Below are 18,375 nucleotides of genomic sequence, written 5' to 3' on the forward strand. Positions count from 1 at the left end.
CGAGGAGTTTGCTAGACACCTGCAGGGAGAAGAGGGCAGTGGGAAGGGCATTCAAGGCGCTGTGTGCAAAGGAAGGCCTGAAACATCCCTGGGATTCAGAAATTACAAGCAGAGCCACCTGCCTTAAGTGGAGTGATGGGCTGAGGGGCGAGGTGACGCTGGGAGGAGGATGCACTGTCGAAGACAGCAGGGAGCTCTCTGTGGCTGGAGCGCCGACTGAGCGGCGTGGGAGCGGGAACAGAGGCAACAGGGCCAGGTAAAAAGTGTCGAGGGACAGAGGATAGGGGAGAGCACTACGCTGGAGTCGCGCAGAGTGGGCAACCTCTTAAATTTTACTCCTGCTGATTACCAAAAAGCAAAGGGCCTTTGCAAACTTAGAGCGCCCACCAGAGCCGGGAAGGTGCTCAGCAAACACGCGCTCTGCGGGAAGGCGAGTGAGTTCAGGCCGGCTGCCGGAGCTCGGAGAAAGTTCGCGCACTATGTCGGTAGGGCCGGGACGGGTCCTCTAGATCGAGTCACTCAGGAACGGGCGATACCAGGCTCCGCCCAGTCCAGCCCAGCCCTCCAGCCTCCCTGAGCCATTGGCTGACCTCAAGGCCTTTGCTTTCAGCCAATAGTAAACGTGGCCGCAGGCTCTTCCGCCGGGGGAGGTCAAAGGTCGCCAATATGGCGGCGCCCAGGAACGGCTGAGGCGTGTAGCGGAGGATGGCGCTGGTGGCGGGGGCTCGGCTGGGGCGCCGGCTGAGCGGGCCGGGGCCGTGGCGCGGACACTGGACGGCAGCCGGGCGCTCGCGGAGCCGGCGCGAGACGGCGGAGGCCGAGGCGGACGCGCCCGTGTTCCAGTACGTGGGCGAGCGCGCGACCCGCGCCGACCGCATTTTCGTGTGGGGCTTCAGCTTCTCCGGGGCGCTGGGCGTGCCTACCTTCGTGCTGCCCGGCTCCGGGCCCCAGCCCCGCGCCGGCTCGCGGCCGCGCCGCAGGATCCAGGCCGTGCCCTACCGCCTGAAGCTGGACCAAAAGGTGAGGACTTCGGCTCCCTCTCTTCCTCCCTCTGTGCTGGCCTCCGGTCTCGGCCGCGCCTCCCGAGGCACTCGGCCCTCTCGGAGAGGTTGGCGACGCTGGGTGGCCAAACTTAAGAGAGCATGACCCTCGAGCGGGCTGCCGGAGGGGAGTGCGTTAGGGCGCTGCTAGCATGTACCGAGTGGCCGAAACGTGCCAGGTGTTGCGCCTGGCTCGCGTCATTCGGGAGTCGGGGTTGTTGCCACAGTTACGGGGGAGGAAAGGGAGGCTCGGAGAAGTTATGAGACAGGCCCACGGCCCCCCAGCTGGCAGGTGTTCGTACTTTGGGATTCGCCTGCGGGCCAATCAGACCCCAGAAGTTCTGCTGTTAGGAAAGCCGACTTCAAAAGGTCAGAGAAAGCGTGGGCCGGCTGAGGTCGGTGAACAATTCGGAAAGGAAATGTTAACTGGAGCAGTAACAGGAATGAGAGGAAGGATGAAAGGTCTAAACACAGTGGAATGGTTGCACAGGAGTCCCCTGAGTTGACTCAGATTTGAAAAGATGCAGCAAAGAACAGCTACCGGAGGGCGGCTTATCTCGGTAGCTAACATCCAGAAAAGCAAAAACGGATGTTAAGGATAGGTTCTTGCTCGGCGTGGTTGTGGACGTCTTGGTGGGTGGTGAAAAAGAAGCAGATTTGACCAGTTTGGCTTCTGATTTCTCTGTCAAGGATAACAAATGATCTTTTGCCCTAAAAGGGGAGATCGAGAGAGCCAGGGAATTTAAGCTCCAGAGGAATGAAAAGTTGGGTTTGACTTCTTAATATTGAGTTGTGAGAGTTATTTATGTATTCTGGATATAGGTACTTTATCACATATATGATATGTGCAAATGTTCTCTGCCAGTCCATGGATTTTCTTTTTATTTTTTTCATAGTGTCCTTTGGAGAGAAAAAGGTTTTAATTTTAATGAAGTTCAGTTGATCAGTTTTTCTGCTGTGGATTGTACTTTTGGTATATCTAAGAAATCTTTGCCTAACCCAAGATCACAAAGATAATTTTCCTCTGTTTTTGCCTGGGAACTTCATAGTTTGAGTTCTCATATTTATGTCTGTGAGACAGTCATTTGAATTGATTTTTGTGTATGGTGTGGGGTAAAGGGTTTTTTGGATGTGGCTATCCAATTGTCCTGTCACTAGTTGAAAACACTATTCTTTTTTTATTGAATAGTCTTGGCACCTTTGTGAAAATCGGTTGATGGTAAATGTAAGGCTTTATTTCTGAACTCTCAGTTCTGTTCCATTGATCTACATGTTTATCCTCTTGATTACTGTAGCTTTATAATTGGTTTTTAAATTGGGAGATGTTAAGTTTTGGCTCTTCAGGGTCTTTTGCTTTTCCATACAAATTTTAGTATTAGCTTGTCAATTTCTGCAAACTACCTGCTGGGATTTTGGTAATGATTACACTGAATCTGTAGATCAATTTGGGCACAAATGCCATCTAAGTAATTTTGAGTCTTTCAATCTATAAACATGAAATGTCTCCCCATTTACTTGGGAATTTAATTTCTTTCAACTATGTTTTTGTAGTTTTCAGTATACAAGTCTTGCACGTCTTTTGTTAAATTTATTCCTAAGTGTTTTTTTCTTTTTGATGTTCTTTTGAATAGAATTGTATTCTTAAGTTCATTTTTAGAGTGTTAATTGCTTTTACATAGCAATACAATTGGTTTTTGTATATTGACTTAATGTTTTGTGACTTTACTGACCTTGCTTATTAGTTATATAGATTTTCGTGTGTTCCTTAGGGTTTTATACATACAGGATCATATTGTCTGGTTGTCTGAATAAAGACAGTTTTACATCTTCATTTCCAATTTGAAACTTTTGATTTCTTTTTCTTGCCTGACTGCATTGGATAGTACCTTCAGTGTAGCAGTGGATTGAAGTGACATCCTTGCCTGTTCCTGATATTAGGGAGATAGTATTTAGTCTTTCATTTATAATTATGACATTAGCTATAAGTTTTTCATAGATACCTTTTGTCAAGTTGAGGAAGTTCCCTTTTTGTCCTGTTTTGTTCAGAGTTTTTCTTTTCTTTTTCTTTTTAAAAAAAATCATGACTAGGGATTAGATTTTTGTCAAACAATTTTTCTATGTCTGTTTCTGTGATCATGTATTTTTTGTCTTTTATTCTATTAATTGGATACATTACATTAACTGATCTTTGGATATTAAACCAGCCTTGCATTCCTAGGATAAATTCCACTCGATTGTGGTGAAAAATCCCTTTTGTACATTGCTGGATTTGGTTGCTAATATTTTGTTAAGGACTTTTTTGTTGTTTTTTTCTTGTGATGTCCTCCTTGTCTGCTTATGGTATCAGGGTATTACTGGCCTCATAAAATGAGTTTCTGGAAAGGTTTGTAAAGAATTGGTATTATTTCTTGTTTTAATGTTTGGTAGAGTTCGCCAATGAAGTAAGTCATCTGGACCTGGGCTTTTCTTTATAGGAAAAGTTTTTTTTTTTTATTACTAATTCAATATTTAAAAACTTGTTACAGGTATATTAAATTTTTTATTTCTTCTTGAGTCAGCGTTGGTACTTTGTGTCTTTCTGAGAATTTGTTTTGTGCCAGTTATCTAATTCTTTGGCATAAGTTGTTGATAGTATTCGCTTATGATCTAAGTTTCTGTAGGGTTGGCAGGTTGGTGATGTCCCCTCTTTCACTGCTGATTTTGGTAATTTATATTTCCTCTTTTTACCTTGGTCAGTCTAGCTAAAGACTTGTCAGCTTTGTTAATCTTTTGAAAGAACCAACATTTAGTTTAATTCATTTTTTGGTATTGTTTTCCTGTTTTCTGTTTCATTGATTTTCAGTTGAATTTTTATAATTTTATTCCTCTGCTTGCTTTGGGTTTAGTTTGCTTTTCTTTTCTAGTTTCTTTTGCTGGAAGGTTAGGCTATTGTTGAGGTCTTTCTTCTTTTGTAATGTAGGTGTTTATAGCTATAATTTTTTCTTTAAACACTGTTTAGCTGCAGCCCATAAATTCTGTTATGTTGTATTTTGACCTTTATTCACCTTATTTTTCGATTTCCTATGTGATTACTTCTTTGACCCACGAGTTATTTGGAAGTGTTTAATTTCCAAATATTTATGTTTTCCCTAATTTCTTTTTTCATTGATAGCCAATTTAATTCTGTTGTGGTTACAGAACATACTTTAATTTCAGTCCTTTTAAATGTATTGTGACTTTGTTTTATAGCCTAGCATATGGTCTCTCCTGGAGAATGTTCCATGTGTGTTTGAAAAGTATGTGTATTCTGTTGTTTGGGTGGAGTGTTCTATAGATGTCAAGGTCAAGTTGGTTGATAGCTTCTTGGTTAACCTGTTGTTTGCTCCAGCTGTTAGCCACCAGTATCTAGGCAGCTGCAGTATTCACCATTGGTCTCTGACAGTTTTCAACAAACATCCCTGGGGAAAAGGCTGTTTACCCTGGATGATATCTGGGTCAGATCAGAAAAATAGAGCATTGTGCTTGGGGTCTTACAGGGAACCACTAGATAGATCAAATGAGAATTCCCTGGGAATGGGGCTTTGAAATTTCTCCAATCCCATTTTGCCTCCTCCAATGGCTTCCAGACTGCTGGTTTTCACTATAATTGTGAGCTGTTGGTTTTCAGGAGCTGAGAAGAGGTGGATGGGAATAGGTCAAGTTAAAATGCTGCAAAGCTTGCTGTTCTGAGATTCAGCTGCTTTTCTTAAGTAAACATTCCCCAGATTGCTTTAAGTCCTTGGTTAATTTCCAGAGTTCTGAAAGAATTGTTTCTGAGAATGTTAGTCAGTGTTCTTATTGCTCCACCATTTTCACTGCTGTCCCTAAATCCATGTCCTTTTTTTTTAAATTGAAGTATAGTAGATTTACAATGTTGTGTTAATTACTGCTGTACAGCACAAAGTGGCTCAATTATACATATATATCCTTTTAAAAAAAATAAATTTATTTTGTTTATTTTTGGCTGTGTTGTTTGTCTTCATTGCTGCGTGCAGGCTTTCTCTAGTGTCAAGCAGGGGCAGCTCTTCGTCCCGGTGCGTGGGCTTCTCACTGCGATGGCTTCTCTTGTTTGGAGCACGGGTTCTAGGCCCGCGGGCTTCAGTAGTTTTGGCTCGCGGGCTACAGAGCGCAGGCTCAGTAGTTGTGGCGCACGGGCTTAGTTGCTTCGTGGCATGTGGGATCTTCCTGGACCAGGGCTCGAACCCATGTCCCCAGCATGGGCAGGCGGATTCTTAACCACTGTGCCACCAGGGAAGCCCCTATATTCTTCTTCATATTTTTTTCCATTATGGTTTATCACAGGATATTCAAGATAGTTCCTTGTGCTATACAGTAGGACCTTGTTGTTTATTCATCCTGTATATACTAGTTTGCATTTACTAATCCTAAACTCCCAATCCTTCCCTCCCCAACCCCCCAACTGGCAACAACAAATCTGTTCTCTATGTCTGTGAGTCTGTTTCTTTTTCCTAGATAAGTTCATTTGTGTCATATTTTAGAGTTCATATATAAGTGATATCATATGGTATTTGTCTTTCTCTTTCTGACTTACTTTACTTAGTATGATAATCTCAAGGTCCATCCATGTTGCTGCAAATGGCATTATTTCACTTTTTTATAGTTGAGAATATTCCTTTGTGTATATTTACCACATCTTCTTTATCTATCCATCTGTTGATGGACATTTAGGTTGTTTCCATGTCTTGGCTATTGTGAATAGTGCTGCTGTGAACATAGGGGTGCATGTATCTGTTCAAATTATAGCTTTGTCTAGGTATATGCCCAGGAGTGGGATTGCTGGATCATATGGCAACTCTATTTTTAGTTTTTTTTGAGGAACCTTCATACTGTTTTCCATAATGGCTGCACCAATTTACATTCCCACCAACAGTATAAGAGGGTTCCCTTTTCTCCACACCCTCTCCAACATTTATTATTTGTAGACTCTTTAAGGATAGCCATTCTGACCAGTGTGACCTCATTGTATCAATAGTTTAAATTTGCATTTCTCTAATAATTAGCGATGATGAGCATCTTTTCATGTGCTCATTGGCCATCTGTATGTCTTCTTTGGAGAAATGTCTGTTTAGGGCTTCTGCCTATTTTTTGATTGTCAATCCATGTCCTTTTTTTAAAATTAATTAATTTATTTTTTATTTTTGGCTGTGTTGGGTCTTTGTTGCTGCGTGCGGGCTTTTCTCTAGTTGCAGTGAGTGGGGGCTACTCTTCATTGCGGTGCGCAGGCTTCTCATTGCGGTGGCTTCTCTTGTTGCGGAGCACGGGCTCTAGGCGCACGGGCTTCAGTAGTTGTGCCTCGTGGGCTCTAGAGCGCAGGCTCAGTAGTTGTGGCGCACGGGCTTAGTTGCTCCACGGCATGTGGGATCTTCCCGGACCAGGGCTCGAACCCGTGTCCCCTGCGTTGGCAGGCAGATTCTTAACCACTGCGCCACCAGGGAAGCACCATGTCCTTTTAATGTAATTACTAACACGGTTGGATTGCATCTGCCATTTCCCTATTTGTTTTTGTATGTCATTTTTGTTTGTCGATTTTTCCTTTGCTGCCTTCTTTTGTGTTAAATAGGTATTTTTCTGTTGGACCCTTTAAATTCCTTTGTCAGGTGTTTTAATATGTTTTTTGAGTTTTTGTTTTTTTAGTGGTTGGTCTTGGGATTATAATATATAATTTATCATAATCTATTTTAGGTTAATAGTGACCTAATTCTGAAAGACTGTAGCAACTTTGTTGCAACATAGCCCCATTTCCTCTTCTCTCCTTTGTGTGGTTATTGTGATATATATTACATCTTTATACATTTTAAGCCCAACAATACAATTTTATAATTATTATTTTATGCAGTTTTCTTTTGTCTTTTTTTTGCGGTACGCGGGCCTCTCACTGTTGTGGCCTCTCCCGTTGCGGAGCACAGGCTCTGGATGCGCAGGCTCAGTGGCCATGGCTCACGGGCCCAGGCGCTCCGCGGCATGTGGGATCTTCCTGGACCAGGGCACGAACCCGTGTCCCCTGCATCGGCAGGCAGACTCTCAACCACTGCGCCACCAGGGAAGCCCTATGCAGTGTTTTATATTTATCTTTATAATTATTTCCACTGATGTTCTTCATTTCTTGTGACTTTTAGTTACCATCTGCTGTCATTTCCTTTTAGCCAGAAGAATTTCTTAGTACTTCTGTTTTTTTTTTTAAATTTATTTATTTTATTTATTTATCTTTGGCTGTATTGGGTCTTTGTTGCTGCGCACGGGCTTTCTCTAGTTGCGGAGAGCGGGGGCTACTCTTCGTTGCGGTGCACGGGCTTCTCATTGAGGTGGCTTCTCTTGTTGTGGAGCACGGGCTCTAGAGCGCAGGCTCAGTAGTTATAGCACACGGGCTCAGTAGTTGTGGCTCACGGTCTTAGTTGCGCTGCGGCATGTGGGATCTTCCCAGACCAGCGCTCAAACCCGTGCTCCCTGCATAGGCAGGTGGATTCTTAACCACTGCGCCACCAGGGAAGCCCTCTTAGTACTTCTTAAAGCAGGTCTGCTAGCAGTGAATTCTCTCAGTCTTTGGGAATGTCTTTATTTCATCTGCATATTTTTTTTAAACGATAGTTTTGCTGGATATAGAATTCTTGGTTGACAGTTTTTGTCCTTCAGCACTTTGAGTGTGTCCTTCTACTCTGGTCTCCATTGTTTCTAATGAGAAGTTAACTGTTAATCTTATTGTTGTTCCCTTGTACTTGATGAATCCATTTTCTTTTGATGCTTTCAAAATTTTCTCTTTGTATTTCAAAAGTTTAACTGTGATTTGTTGAGCAAGTTTAATCTGTGAGACTTATGGGTTTTTTAATAAAATTTGGTAAGTTTTCTGCCATTACTTGAGTATTTTTTTCTGCTTCTTTCTTTCTCTCTTGCCCTTCTGGAACTCTTGTTATGTAGGTGTTGATATACTTGATGTTATGTTTCAGATCTCTGAGGCACTGTTCTTTTTTTTCCCAATGTTTCTTTTTTTTCCTGTTCTTCAGAATGAATAATTTCTATTGATATTTTTTTCAACTTAACTGATTCTTTCTTCTGCCATCTCAAATGTGCTGTTGAGCCTATATAGTGAATTTTAAAATTTGGTTATTATACTTTACAACTCTAGAATTAGGCTTTTAATGTTTTTATTTCTGTATTCAAATTCCATATTTGTTGGGCCATTGTTGTCATATTTTTCTTTAGTTCTTTAAATATGATTTTAAAATATTCTTTGAATGATAGTTCAAACAATAGTTCACAAATCCAACATCTTGGTCCATTTAGTTTCTCTTGGCTGCTTTCCTCCCTCAATATAGGTCACACTTTCTTTTTTCTTTGCATGTCTTGTATTTGTTTATTGAAAACTGGGCTCTTGGATATAACAACTTTGGATTCTGATATTATCTTCCTTGAGTTCTTTGTTTTTGTTTTTTTTGGAGGTGGGGTAACTTTTCTGTACTTTAGGGAGTCAGTCTCCTCTGCTCTGCATGGCCAGTGACACCAGTGTCTTTGCTTGGGGTTTTTGTTTTGTTCCCCGTCCTAGCTCCCTTCCCCTCCCCGCACTGCCTTTTTTTTTTTTTTTTTAGCCAGGCTTCTTCAGGGTTGCCCCTTATTTGCATACCTTTGTGGTCAGCCAGTGAGTTGGGCAGAGGCTGTGCTCAAACACCTTGAGCTTATAAGGTTTCTCTCCTTCACTTTTGATTCTGTGTGTGGTTTGGGGACCACATTGAAAGTTCAGCCTGATCTCAAGTCTGCCTTAGCTTTTCTTTCCGCTGGGAGCTCCTTTGTGCAGTTTCCCAGTCAACCATGCTTGTGTGGAGAGCCTTCCATGGCTCTCTCATTTCTAGGATCTTCCCATTAAATTTCTGGCTGGTCTGCCTCTCCTCTTACCCTAGTCAGGATTGCAACCTCAGGCTCGCTGAGTTGTGGGTCTTCCTTTTTTGTTTCCTGCTGAGTTTGCTGTGGAGCATGACTTTTCACCCTCTACCCCAAATTAAGTTTGTCCTTTCTGGTAACAAAGCTGACGGTTTTCATGGTCAGCTCTGCTCTTTTCTACCTTCTGTGCTGCCTGAGCTGCGGTAGATGGAGCAGCCCAGGACAAGAGGTCTGCAAAGCCCTGATATTCTTGCCTGTAGTTCTAGCATCCCTTCATGAGTAACTTCTCCATTTACTTGTCTTTGATTGACTTCCGGAGCCCTGAAATGGTTGTGGGTTTGTTTTTTGCAGTTTTCTCCAGTTTTATACTTGTTGTTTGGGGAGAGATTCACTAACCTCTTCACACCACCATAGTTGGAAAGTCCCCTTCTAGCATATTATTGTAAAAAACATTGCTTAATGCTGACTCTGTGTCAGGTATTGTTCAAAGCCTTTTCACATATTAGATTTAATAATACAGTAGGTGCTTCCCAAATATTTGTTGAATGTTGAGTAAACAGATGAGAATAATCGTAGTGTGCTGGGCATCAGTTTTGGACTCACTTTTTTATGTTTCCTGCTGTGTGGTCAGGGGCTGGCTCCTCCCTCCCCAGTGGGTCATTTCTGTGGAGGTGGAGCCATTTCAGAAGGCCGGAGAACTGAGGGTTTTTTTGTTTGTTTGTTTCCTAATACAAGTGTACATGTATGTACCTTCCATGTGAATGTTACGAGGGAAAATGTCACAAGACAGAAGGAGGGATATATAACTTTTGGATGACTTGATTAAACAAGTCATCAAATTTAAAAGAAGTATTTAGCTCGCTTTCTTCAAGAAATGCTGGAGTTAAAAAAAAAAAAGAAAAACCTCACGTTTGTTCATTATCAGTGGAAAGCTGGCATTTTCATCAGGATTAGGTTAGATTTCCATGTCTCTGAGACTGACTACATAGGCCTTTGGTAAACGGTAAACAACCAAGAGACAGTGGGGAATCATCAGGGTGACCGTGTAATTTCTCATCATTTGCTTGAGAGTGAACCTTGGGCCATCAGGTGTAAAGCAGGACTGCCTCAGGCCACTCTGGGTATTATGGAAAGGGGGTTGACCCTAAAACCAGGCTGCCTTTGGTGTTCTTCCAGCCCCACTGAAGCCTCAGTTTCCTCATCTGATCAGTGAATGTGGGGATTGATAACAGTGTGGGTAAAACACCCAGCAAACACACTGGCCCTGGCAATGTGTTATATTCACGGTAGCTGTAATACTAATTCTTCTTCATGGCAGTGGTGGTTTGAGAGTATAACAGTGTAGCATAAGGGTTAAGAACATGCACTCTGCAATCAGACAGCCTCCACTTACTAGCTGTGAGACTGTATTAGGCAAGCTACTTAATCTTCTAGGAGCCTTGATTTCCTTATCTACCAAATACTACTGCTACCACCACCACTAATAACAAATACTTTATATAGCTCTTACATTAAGTCAGGTACTATTTAAGGTTTTTTTTAAAAAAATATTTATTTATTTATCTATTTGGCTGCACTGGGTCTCAGTTGTGGCACGCAGGATCTTCACTGCAGTGTGTGGGATCTTTGCGGCATGTGGGATCTAGTTCTCTGACCAGGGCTCGAACCCAGGCCCTCTGCATTGGGAACACTGAGTCTTAGCCACTGGACCACCAGGGAAGTCCCTACTTTAAGGGTTTTAACTATGTTAACTCATTTAGTCCTCACAGCTACCCAATAAGAGAGACACTGTTGTTATCTCTTTTATAATAGAGGGAAACAGACACAGAAGTTAAGCAGTCTATCTCAGGTCACACAGCTGGTAAGGGTCTACCAGTTGTAAACCCTGTGGTCTTGCCAAGATTCAAAATAAGGTAGTTTTCAACTTAACTACTCTGCGAGACTGTGTCTTGGTGAACGGGGATGATTTGATACTTAGACCATTGGGTGATTGTGAAGATTAAATGAAATAGTACATATCAAGCCCTTAACACATAGTAAACGTCCAATAAATGTTAGTTGCTATAGTAATAGTGTGTGTTCTTGGAATGGATAAACAACCTGCCATTTATTGCTGGGAAAACTTGATGTCACAAATCAGTCAATGCTTTATGGGAATTTTTTTTCAGATTTCATCTGCTGCCTGTGGTTATGGATTCACATTGCTGTCCTCTAAAACCAAGGATGTTACAAAAGTTTGGGGTATGGGACTCAACAAAGATTCTCAGCTTGGATTTCACAGGAGCCGGAAAGATAAAAGTGAGCGTTCTCACCTTGGTTTCTCTCTGCTGTGACTGGTCTGAAAAAGCACACTTTGATTTTTTTTTTTAATGTATTTATTTTATTTATTTTTGGCTGCATTGGGTCTTCGTTGCTGTGTGTGGGCTTTCTCTAGTTGCGGTGAGTGGGGGCTACTCTTTGTTGTGTTGTGCGGGCTTCTCATTGCGGTGGCTTCTCATGTTGCAGAGCACGGGCTCTAGGCGCCCGGGCTTCAGGAGTTGTGGCTTGCGGGCTCTGGAGTGCAGGCTCAGTAGTTGTGGCGCACGGGCTTTGTTGCTCTGCAACATGTGGGATCTTCCTGGACCAGGGCCTGAACCCGTGTCCCCTGCATCGGCAGGCAGATTCTTAACCACTGTACAACCAGGGAAGCCCTGGTTGATAAGACTTTTAAAAGACTTTTGAGTTTGTGTCAGTCTTTTTCTCCTTGATATTTATTTATTGAAGAAATCATGTTGATTATCCTGTAGAAGTTTCCAGTCTGGAGTTTGCTGAATGTACCCCTGTGGTACTGTTTAACGTGACCCTCTGTCCTCTATATTTCCTGTCAATTGGTAGTTGGATGTGGAGCCAGATTCCATTTATTTATTTACTTATTTATTTATTTATTTTAAAAAGGAGCTGTAACACTTCAGATTCCCTTTAAATTTATGTATTTACTGCTTCCCAGGCCCTTAGGGGGTCAGTGAAGATAGTAAAAGGAGATGTAACGTTTTAGTATTTTAAAGTACTGTATTTTCGCAGCTAATAAGGCTCTATACACTAACAGCATTGTCCAGCGTCTTTGGTTTTGCTTAGAATTACATCATCTTATTGTGATAAATTTGTTATTTCATGCTGATCAAAAGCTCTGTTTGAAAATTATGTCAGTCACTAAAAATACTAACAGGTGGGGGCTTCCCTGGTGGCGCAGTGGTTGAGAGTCCGCCTGCCGATGCAGGGGACGCGGGTCCGTGTCCCTGTCCGGGAGGATCCCACATGCCGCGGAGCTGCTGGGCCCGTGAGCCATGGCTGCTGAGCCTGCGCGTCCAGAGCCTGTGCTCCTCAACGGGAGAGGCCACAACAGTGAGAGGCCCACATACCGCAAAAAAAAAAAAAAATACTAACAGGCAACTATAATAATAAGGCCATATATTTGGTAGACAAAATGTTTTCATTTTCATTTTTTTAATTTTTAAAATTTTTGGCTGCGCCATGCTGCATGAGGGATCTTAGTTCCCCAGCCAGGGGTCGAACCTGCGCCCCCTGCAGTGGAAGCACGGAGTCTTAACCACTGGAACGCCAGGGAAGTCCCCAGGACAGAATGTTTTTAAACATGAGGTTCATAGGAGAAAAGAGAGGGCTCATTAGTGGGGAGCGGGTTGAGAACCAGTGTATTTGCAGTTATTCTCATTAACTCCAGCCTCCATTATAAATACTCCAAAGCTCATGGTTTAAACCCTACCGTAGGAATTCCCTATAGAGACCATTCTGGCTTCTCCAGTAGGATTGTGAAGAGCAGTAGTGTTCTTTAGAGTGCCTTCTAAAACACTTCCCCCTTTCTTGCTTATTTAAATATTAGAATTTTCTTTTTAAAATAGATAACATACTTGCATACCTCAGAATCCTAAAGATGCAGTTAAATATATGGAGAAAAGTCTGCTTTCCACCTCTGTCCTCCCAGCCACACAGTTCTTCTCCCTGAAGACAACCTGTGTCAACAGTTTCTAGAGAGATTTTATGTATATGCAAGCACAGGCATCTATGTATTCTTTTTACTTCCTTTTAATCTAAGTGGTATCATACCGTATATGCTGTTCTTCACTTTACTAAATTCTAGTGGGTATTGCAGGAAGAAAATGCTTTTCCTTTCCTTAAAAATCCAGAAGGTGGCACTTTCCTGGTGGTCCAGTGGTGGTGACTCTGCCCTTCCACTGCAGGGGGTGTGAAAAAAAATCCAGAAGGTGTTAAACGACGTGGGAAGAGATTTCTTTAATAAGTCTGCTTTTCAATAACCCAGCATGTGATGGAGGCCAAGGGCTGGGAGTGGGGCTGGAGTTCTCGTCTTAGCTCTGCCACTAATGTAGTCTCTCAGGCAGTGTAATGTATGTGCACCTTGTCCTTTTCATTTCAGTGAGGGGATATGAGTATGTTTTGGAGCCCTCGCCCGTCCCACTGCCACTGGACAGACCTCAGGAGACGCAGGTGCTGCAAGTCTCCTGCGGCAGAGCCCACTCTCTGGTTCTGACAGACAGCGAAGGAGGTGATGGGAGAGTGGGGACCGCTTTTCCGCTGTTGGGCCTGAAGCGGCTCGTTCAGTTGAGCCACATCTAGTTAGTGAAGCTGTTGGCATTTCCCAAGCAAGTCAGTAGGATGGTTTCAGGAGAGCTGTGTTGGGCAGCCCTTGTTAACTCTTCTGTGTTCTCTGCCCTCTGTGGTTCTTGGAAAATCTCAGGTATTTATAAGTGTGATGGCGCACAGCAGGCAGCCTTATTTTGGCCCCCTGCTCCTTAGCCATGGAGCCACCAAGCCGACCATGTGTGTAGACGGCTTTTTCCCTTGTACTGAAAGCAGCCTGTTTGCTCACACTGCTTCCAGGTGGGGGGCTTCCACGGTCCAGGCTCCTGGCTCACCCCGGCGCTCTCTAGAAGAGCGGTTGTTTCCAGGGGAAGGTCAACTTGATTAACGTTTTCAAATTTCATTTTTTTTGGCTAAGTGTGCTTTGTAGGAAAAGGCAAAGGTGGTGTTAGGAATTCTTTCAAGAGGGGGCTTGGCATTGAGGGCAGCCTAGTGACAGGTACAGGGAATGGGGGCTGCTGAGGCCTTCCATGGAGTGTGCTCGCCTCACACTGTGGAATTCCTGAGAAGCGCAACCAGGGCCCGGGCGGGGAGATGGAAGGCACGGCAACAGTGGCCCAGGCCTTCGCGGCCAGCCTGGACCCCAGCACACCTGTGGGGGGTGCCTGCAGAGGCTGGGAATGTTGGAGAAGGAAGCCAAGGGGCAGCTAGGGTGAGTGGTCAGAATAGGGCCACTTTTGAGACCCCCTTCCGGTCCTGACATTTGAGGGTTCCATGAACCTGCAGAGCTGATTTAATTGGTGGTGTTATCCTGTAGTCTTCAGCATGGGGAACAATTCTTACGGGCAGTGTGGAAGAAAAGTGGTCGAAAATGAAGTTTACAGGTGAGTTCCCGAAAGGACTACCCCTTCCCCAAATTGTGTCAAGCATTAAACACCCCCTGAGTGATTATGATGTGATGGACCCACAGAGCAGTGAAACTCGAGGTTCCTCATGCTGGAGAGGAGCAGTGAGAACTCACTGGAAGGCTGTGGAGAGTATCTTTCCGGTGCAGGTGGGAGGGAGGGCGTGTGAGCGTTGACTGTGATGAGTGGAACTTCTTTGATTTTGTTTGTTATTTTCACCAAATTGATTAACTTAAAAATTCCTCTAGTCTTTAAAAAAATTTCCCTCTAGTTCCTCACATTATGCTGGTAGGTCTAAACACCAGTCAGAAATCTGCAGCATATTAAAATCACCAAAGGATTTTGTTTCATTTTCCTTTCATGCCCAGACCTACCTCTTCCTTATATTTGACCTTGAGAGTTTCCCTAACGTTGCTATGTGTGTGGGGAGGCTGCTAGTTGGGGTGACGGGAGGGGCCAGAATCGCACAGTGCTTATCATGACCGTATCTTTTGGTTCTCCCCAAATTGCTCCTGGCTGTAGTGAAAGTCACAAAGTCCATAGGATGCAGGACTTCGATGGACAGGTGGTCCAGGTAAGAGACGTGGGCTGAGAACCACTGGTCCCACCCCGGGGGGTGATTTTGAAAGGGTGGAAGTTGGGTGAGGTGATGGCAAATTGTTAGGGGGATTTTCTGAATTAATAAATTATTTTAGTAAATATTGCCTGCCTACTATAGGCCAGGATTTACGCTAGCTTGTGGGGATACAAAGTTTAGTAAAAATTGGGGAGGGCGGTAACACTCTAGTGGGGGAGGCAGGTTATAAAAACTAGCTGTTTCAGAGTATATTAAGGCTGTGTGTGTCCCAGGCTGCTTTATCTTGTACCCATGCTTGGGTACAGTGCCTGGCATATGGTAGATACTTAAATGCTTAAATATGTAAATGAGTGTCTACCGAAAGCACTTATGAAAGCACCAGAAGGAGAATAGTTACGTCTACCAGGCGTGGACTGGAAGGAGAGACAGCGTCATGGAGGAGGTAGCCGAGGAACTGACCAGCTGGGCCGGGGTGGGTGGTAGGAGAGGTGTTACGGCAGAAGGAGCAGCCTGAAGGCTCGATGGTGCCGAGAGCATGCAGTGTGGCTGGAGTGTGGTGTGCCTGCCTGCGGTGGGGCGGGGTGGAATCGGCTGGAAGACGGGTTGAGGGGATGATGCAGGGTCTTGTACACCTCATTAAGGAGTTTAGACTTCGTCCTCTTGGTGGTCAGGGGCTGCCGGAGGTTCTGAGCAGGGTGAGTGACAGCCAAGTCACGATCTGTTTAAGAAGATAACTTTGGCCATGGAATAAAGTTGAGGGAGGAGGTAGAATAAAGTTGAGGGAGGAGGTGAAGTCCAGGTGGGAAGCTGTGGGGAGAAGGGACAGGTGAGGAGACGTAAGGAGAATTGACCAGATTCGAGGCTTGATTAGATGGGCGGGGAGGGAGCTAGAAGGAGCCAAGTGTGACTCCACAGGCAGATGGGTGGCGCTGACGTTCTTGGCCCAGGTGGCAGAGTCCCGGAGCAGGGGAGGTGAGGAGCAGGTGGAGAGGGAACTTGTTTCCAAGGTGGCGGTGGAGTGGAGTGTGCATCTTGCCCAGGCTTCAGAGCCACCTTGATGCGGGTTCAAGTCCCTGCTTGTCCACATGTTAACTCGGTGACTTGGGGCAAGTTACCAAACTTCTCTGAGATTCGGTTTCTTACTGGGTGGCCTTGGTCATTGACTTAGCACAGTGCCTGGCGTAAGGAATGTTTGCTAAATGGTGCTTTTCATTAGGCAGTTAGCAGAATAGGTCTGGGACTCAGCAGAGTGGTTGAGACTGGAGATGACCACGTGGCGGTGGCAGCAGAAGCCGTGGGGGTGGGTGCCATCTCCCAGGAAGCGCGCAGAGCGAGAAGGGCAGACCTCAGAGGAGGATTCCAGCCCTGTAGGGTCCGAAGTGGAGACTGAGCTAGTGACAAAGACGGGACACTGTTGGGGGGTGTGGGAGAGAGGCTTATGGAGGAGGGAGGAGGGTGGGGAGCTCCTGGCTTCGCTCCTTAGGACACCTGGCACTGTTCTTTTTTTATTAGCAAGAGCAGTTTCAGGGGAGTAGGAGACACAAGCTGGGCTGTGCTGGAATGAGAAAGAGTCAGATGCGGAGCAGAGCGGGACAGCTTACCAGCCCAGCCCCCTTGGCACTCAGGAGCCGTGGGGAGTGGTGCCCAGCTTTGGGCACTTGGATCAGGACACCGGCTTCTAAGGATTCCTTCTCACCAACCTCACCTCTGTTTGTGTGATAGGTCGCCTGCGGTCAGGACCATAGTCTGTTCCTGACGGATAAAGGAGAAGTGTATTCTTGTGGATGGGGCGCGGATGGGCAAACAGGTAGCGTCCCTCCCACCCCCGCCCCCCTCCCTGTGGGATGGTGCCGCTGCCTTCATCTGACTCTTCCCTCTCCTGTCACTTCCTGGGAATGCTGTTCTGTTGTGTCCCCTCCTGTCCCCCTCACTGGCTCCCCTGATCGGATAGAGGATTGGAGAGTCCCGCAACAAGTCTGAGTCTTTTAAGAGACAAATGCCACCTAAAGGGAGCTCGATTTTAACTCATTTGAGAAGAATGTGATTAAGGGAGGAGGAATGAGGGATAAGCTTTATCATCCTTGTATATTTTATTTTTCTGTGTTTGATATTTGTCTGAAGGGAGGACCTTAAATTTAAGATTTAAATCTTGTGTAAATCCTCTATAACCCTGCTACCTCATCACATCATCTTTGTTCCTTGACTCATGTTTTCTCCCAAGTCCTTGTTCATATGTGAACATCTTTTATGGTAATCATAGCAGAGGTGTGATTTTATATGCTTGTTTTATCATTAAATTTACATGAAACATTTTTACATGTTAGTATAATTTTCAGTTGCAATTTTTAATATTTGTATGGTACAGCATCAAACTAATGTACCATAAGGTGAGTTAATCATTTTGTCAGGTGATTACTCATTACCCTGTTGTCAGGAGGCATACTTTTTGGGGGCTGCAGTAGCCATTGGAGATATGACATTTGTCATGTATAGACATCTATCTAGCTTTTCCTTTCATTTGGAGTGTTGCCCTAGATAAATTCCCAGGAGTGGGTCAGAGGATTAGAATATTTTTATTGTTTTCAGAATGTGTTGTTAAATTGCTTTCCAAAAGTTTTACTAGTTTATATTGCCATCAGCAATGTATAGAAGTAGCAATTTAATCATAGCCTCTCTAGCAGTGAGTATTGTCAATTTAAGTGTCCTAATTTAATTACAATGCCAGTTTTTAAAATGTGCCTTTTTTTATCTATAAAGTGGAAGCTTCTTTTTATTTTCTAAAATCTTGGTGTGGGTAACTTTTAAAAATCAGCTTTTCATGAAAAGAATGAAATTGTTGATACATTTTGATAGCATAGACCAAGGAATATGGTGAAAAGTGAAAGTCCCACTCGCTGGAGATAACTGTGGTTAACAGTTTCCTGGTGCCATTCCAGAAGCTCCACTGTCACATGGCCCCACTGCCCTTGCTTGCCAGGCTCTGAGTCCAGCCCCACGAGCCCCCTGCAGCCTGTTCTTGAGCCTGTCCTCCTTTGTGCTGCCACCGTGCCTTTGTACATGCTGTTCCTGTAGCCTAGAATGCTCTTTTGTGCTCTCCTTTTCATCCTGTAGGCCTCAGCTTGAGGTTGTCTCTTCAGTGAAGGCTCCCCTGACCATTCTGTCTAAAGCAGTTTCTATCTCAGCATCCTATTTCTTTCATAACCCTTCAACATTTTGAATTACTTTTTAAAAATCTTTTTTATTATATATGGAGTACATAATAACAGGCTTTTTGCCTGTTGCTGAGGGGTGCTGCCAGTCTGACACTGCTTTGGGCTCCTTTGAGAAAGCCTGGTACAAGCACGAGTCTGTG

General features: G+C 44.3%; 1 protein-coding gene across 3 annotated transcripts in view; it reads left to right on the top strand.

The window, feature by feature from the left end:
* Nucleotides 1-654: 654 nt before the first annotated feature.
* The window catches only part of RCC1L (RCC1 like), a 32,788-nt gene continuing 15,067 nt past the window's right edge, over nt 655-18,375 (top strand). For 2 of the 3 annotated variants that reach the window (XM_067705955.1, XM_067705957.1), the window contains exons 1-6: nt 655-1,020; nt 11,117-11,246; nt 13,378-13,506; nt 14,359-14,425; nt 14,969-15,020; nt 16,746-16,830. In XM_067705955.1, the coding sequence (XP_067562056.1) occupies nt 706-1,020; nt 11,117-11,246; nt 13,378-13,506; nt 14,359-14,425; nt 14,969-15,020; nt 16,746-16,830 (778 nt within the window). In that variant the 5' untranslated portion in view covers nt 655-705. The remainder of the gene's footprint in view (nt 1,021-11,116; nt 11,247-13,377; nt 13,507-14,358; nt 14,426-14,968; nt 15,021-16,745; nt 16,831-18,375) is intronic. The other variant, XM_067705956.1, reaches the window with a different exon arrangement.

Source organism: Pseudorca crassidens, chromosome 15, assembly GCF_039906515.1.
Source record: "Pseudorca crassidens isolate mPseCra1 chromosome 15, mPseCra1.hap1, whole genome shotgun sequence".
Taxonomy (NCBI): Eukaryota; Metazoa; Chordata; class Mammalia; order Artiodactyla; family Delphinidae; genus Pseudorca; species Pseudorca crassidens.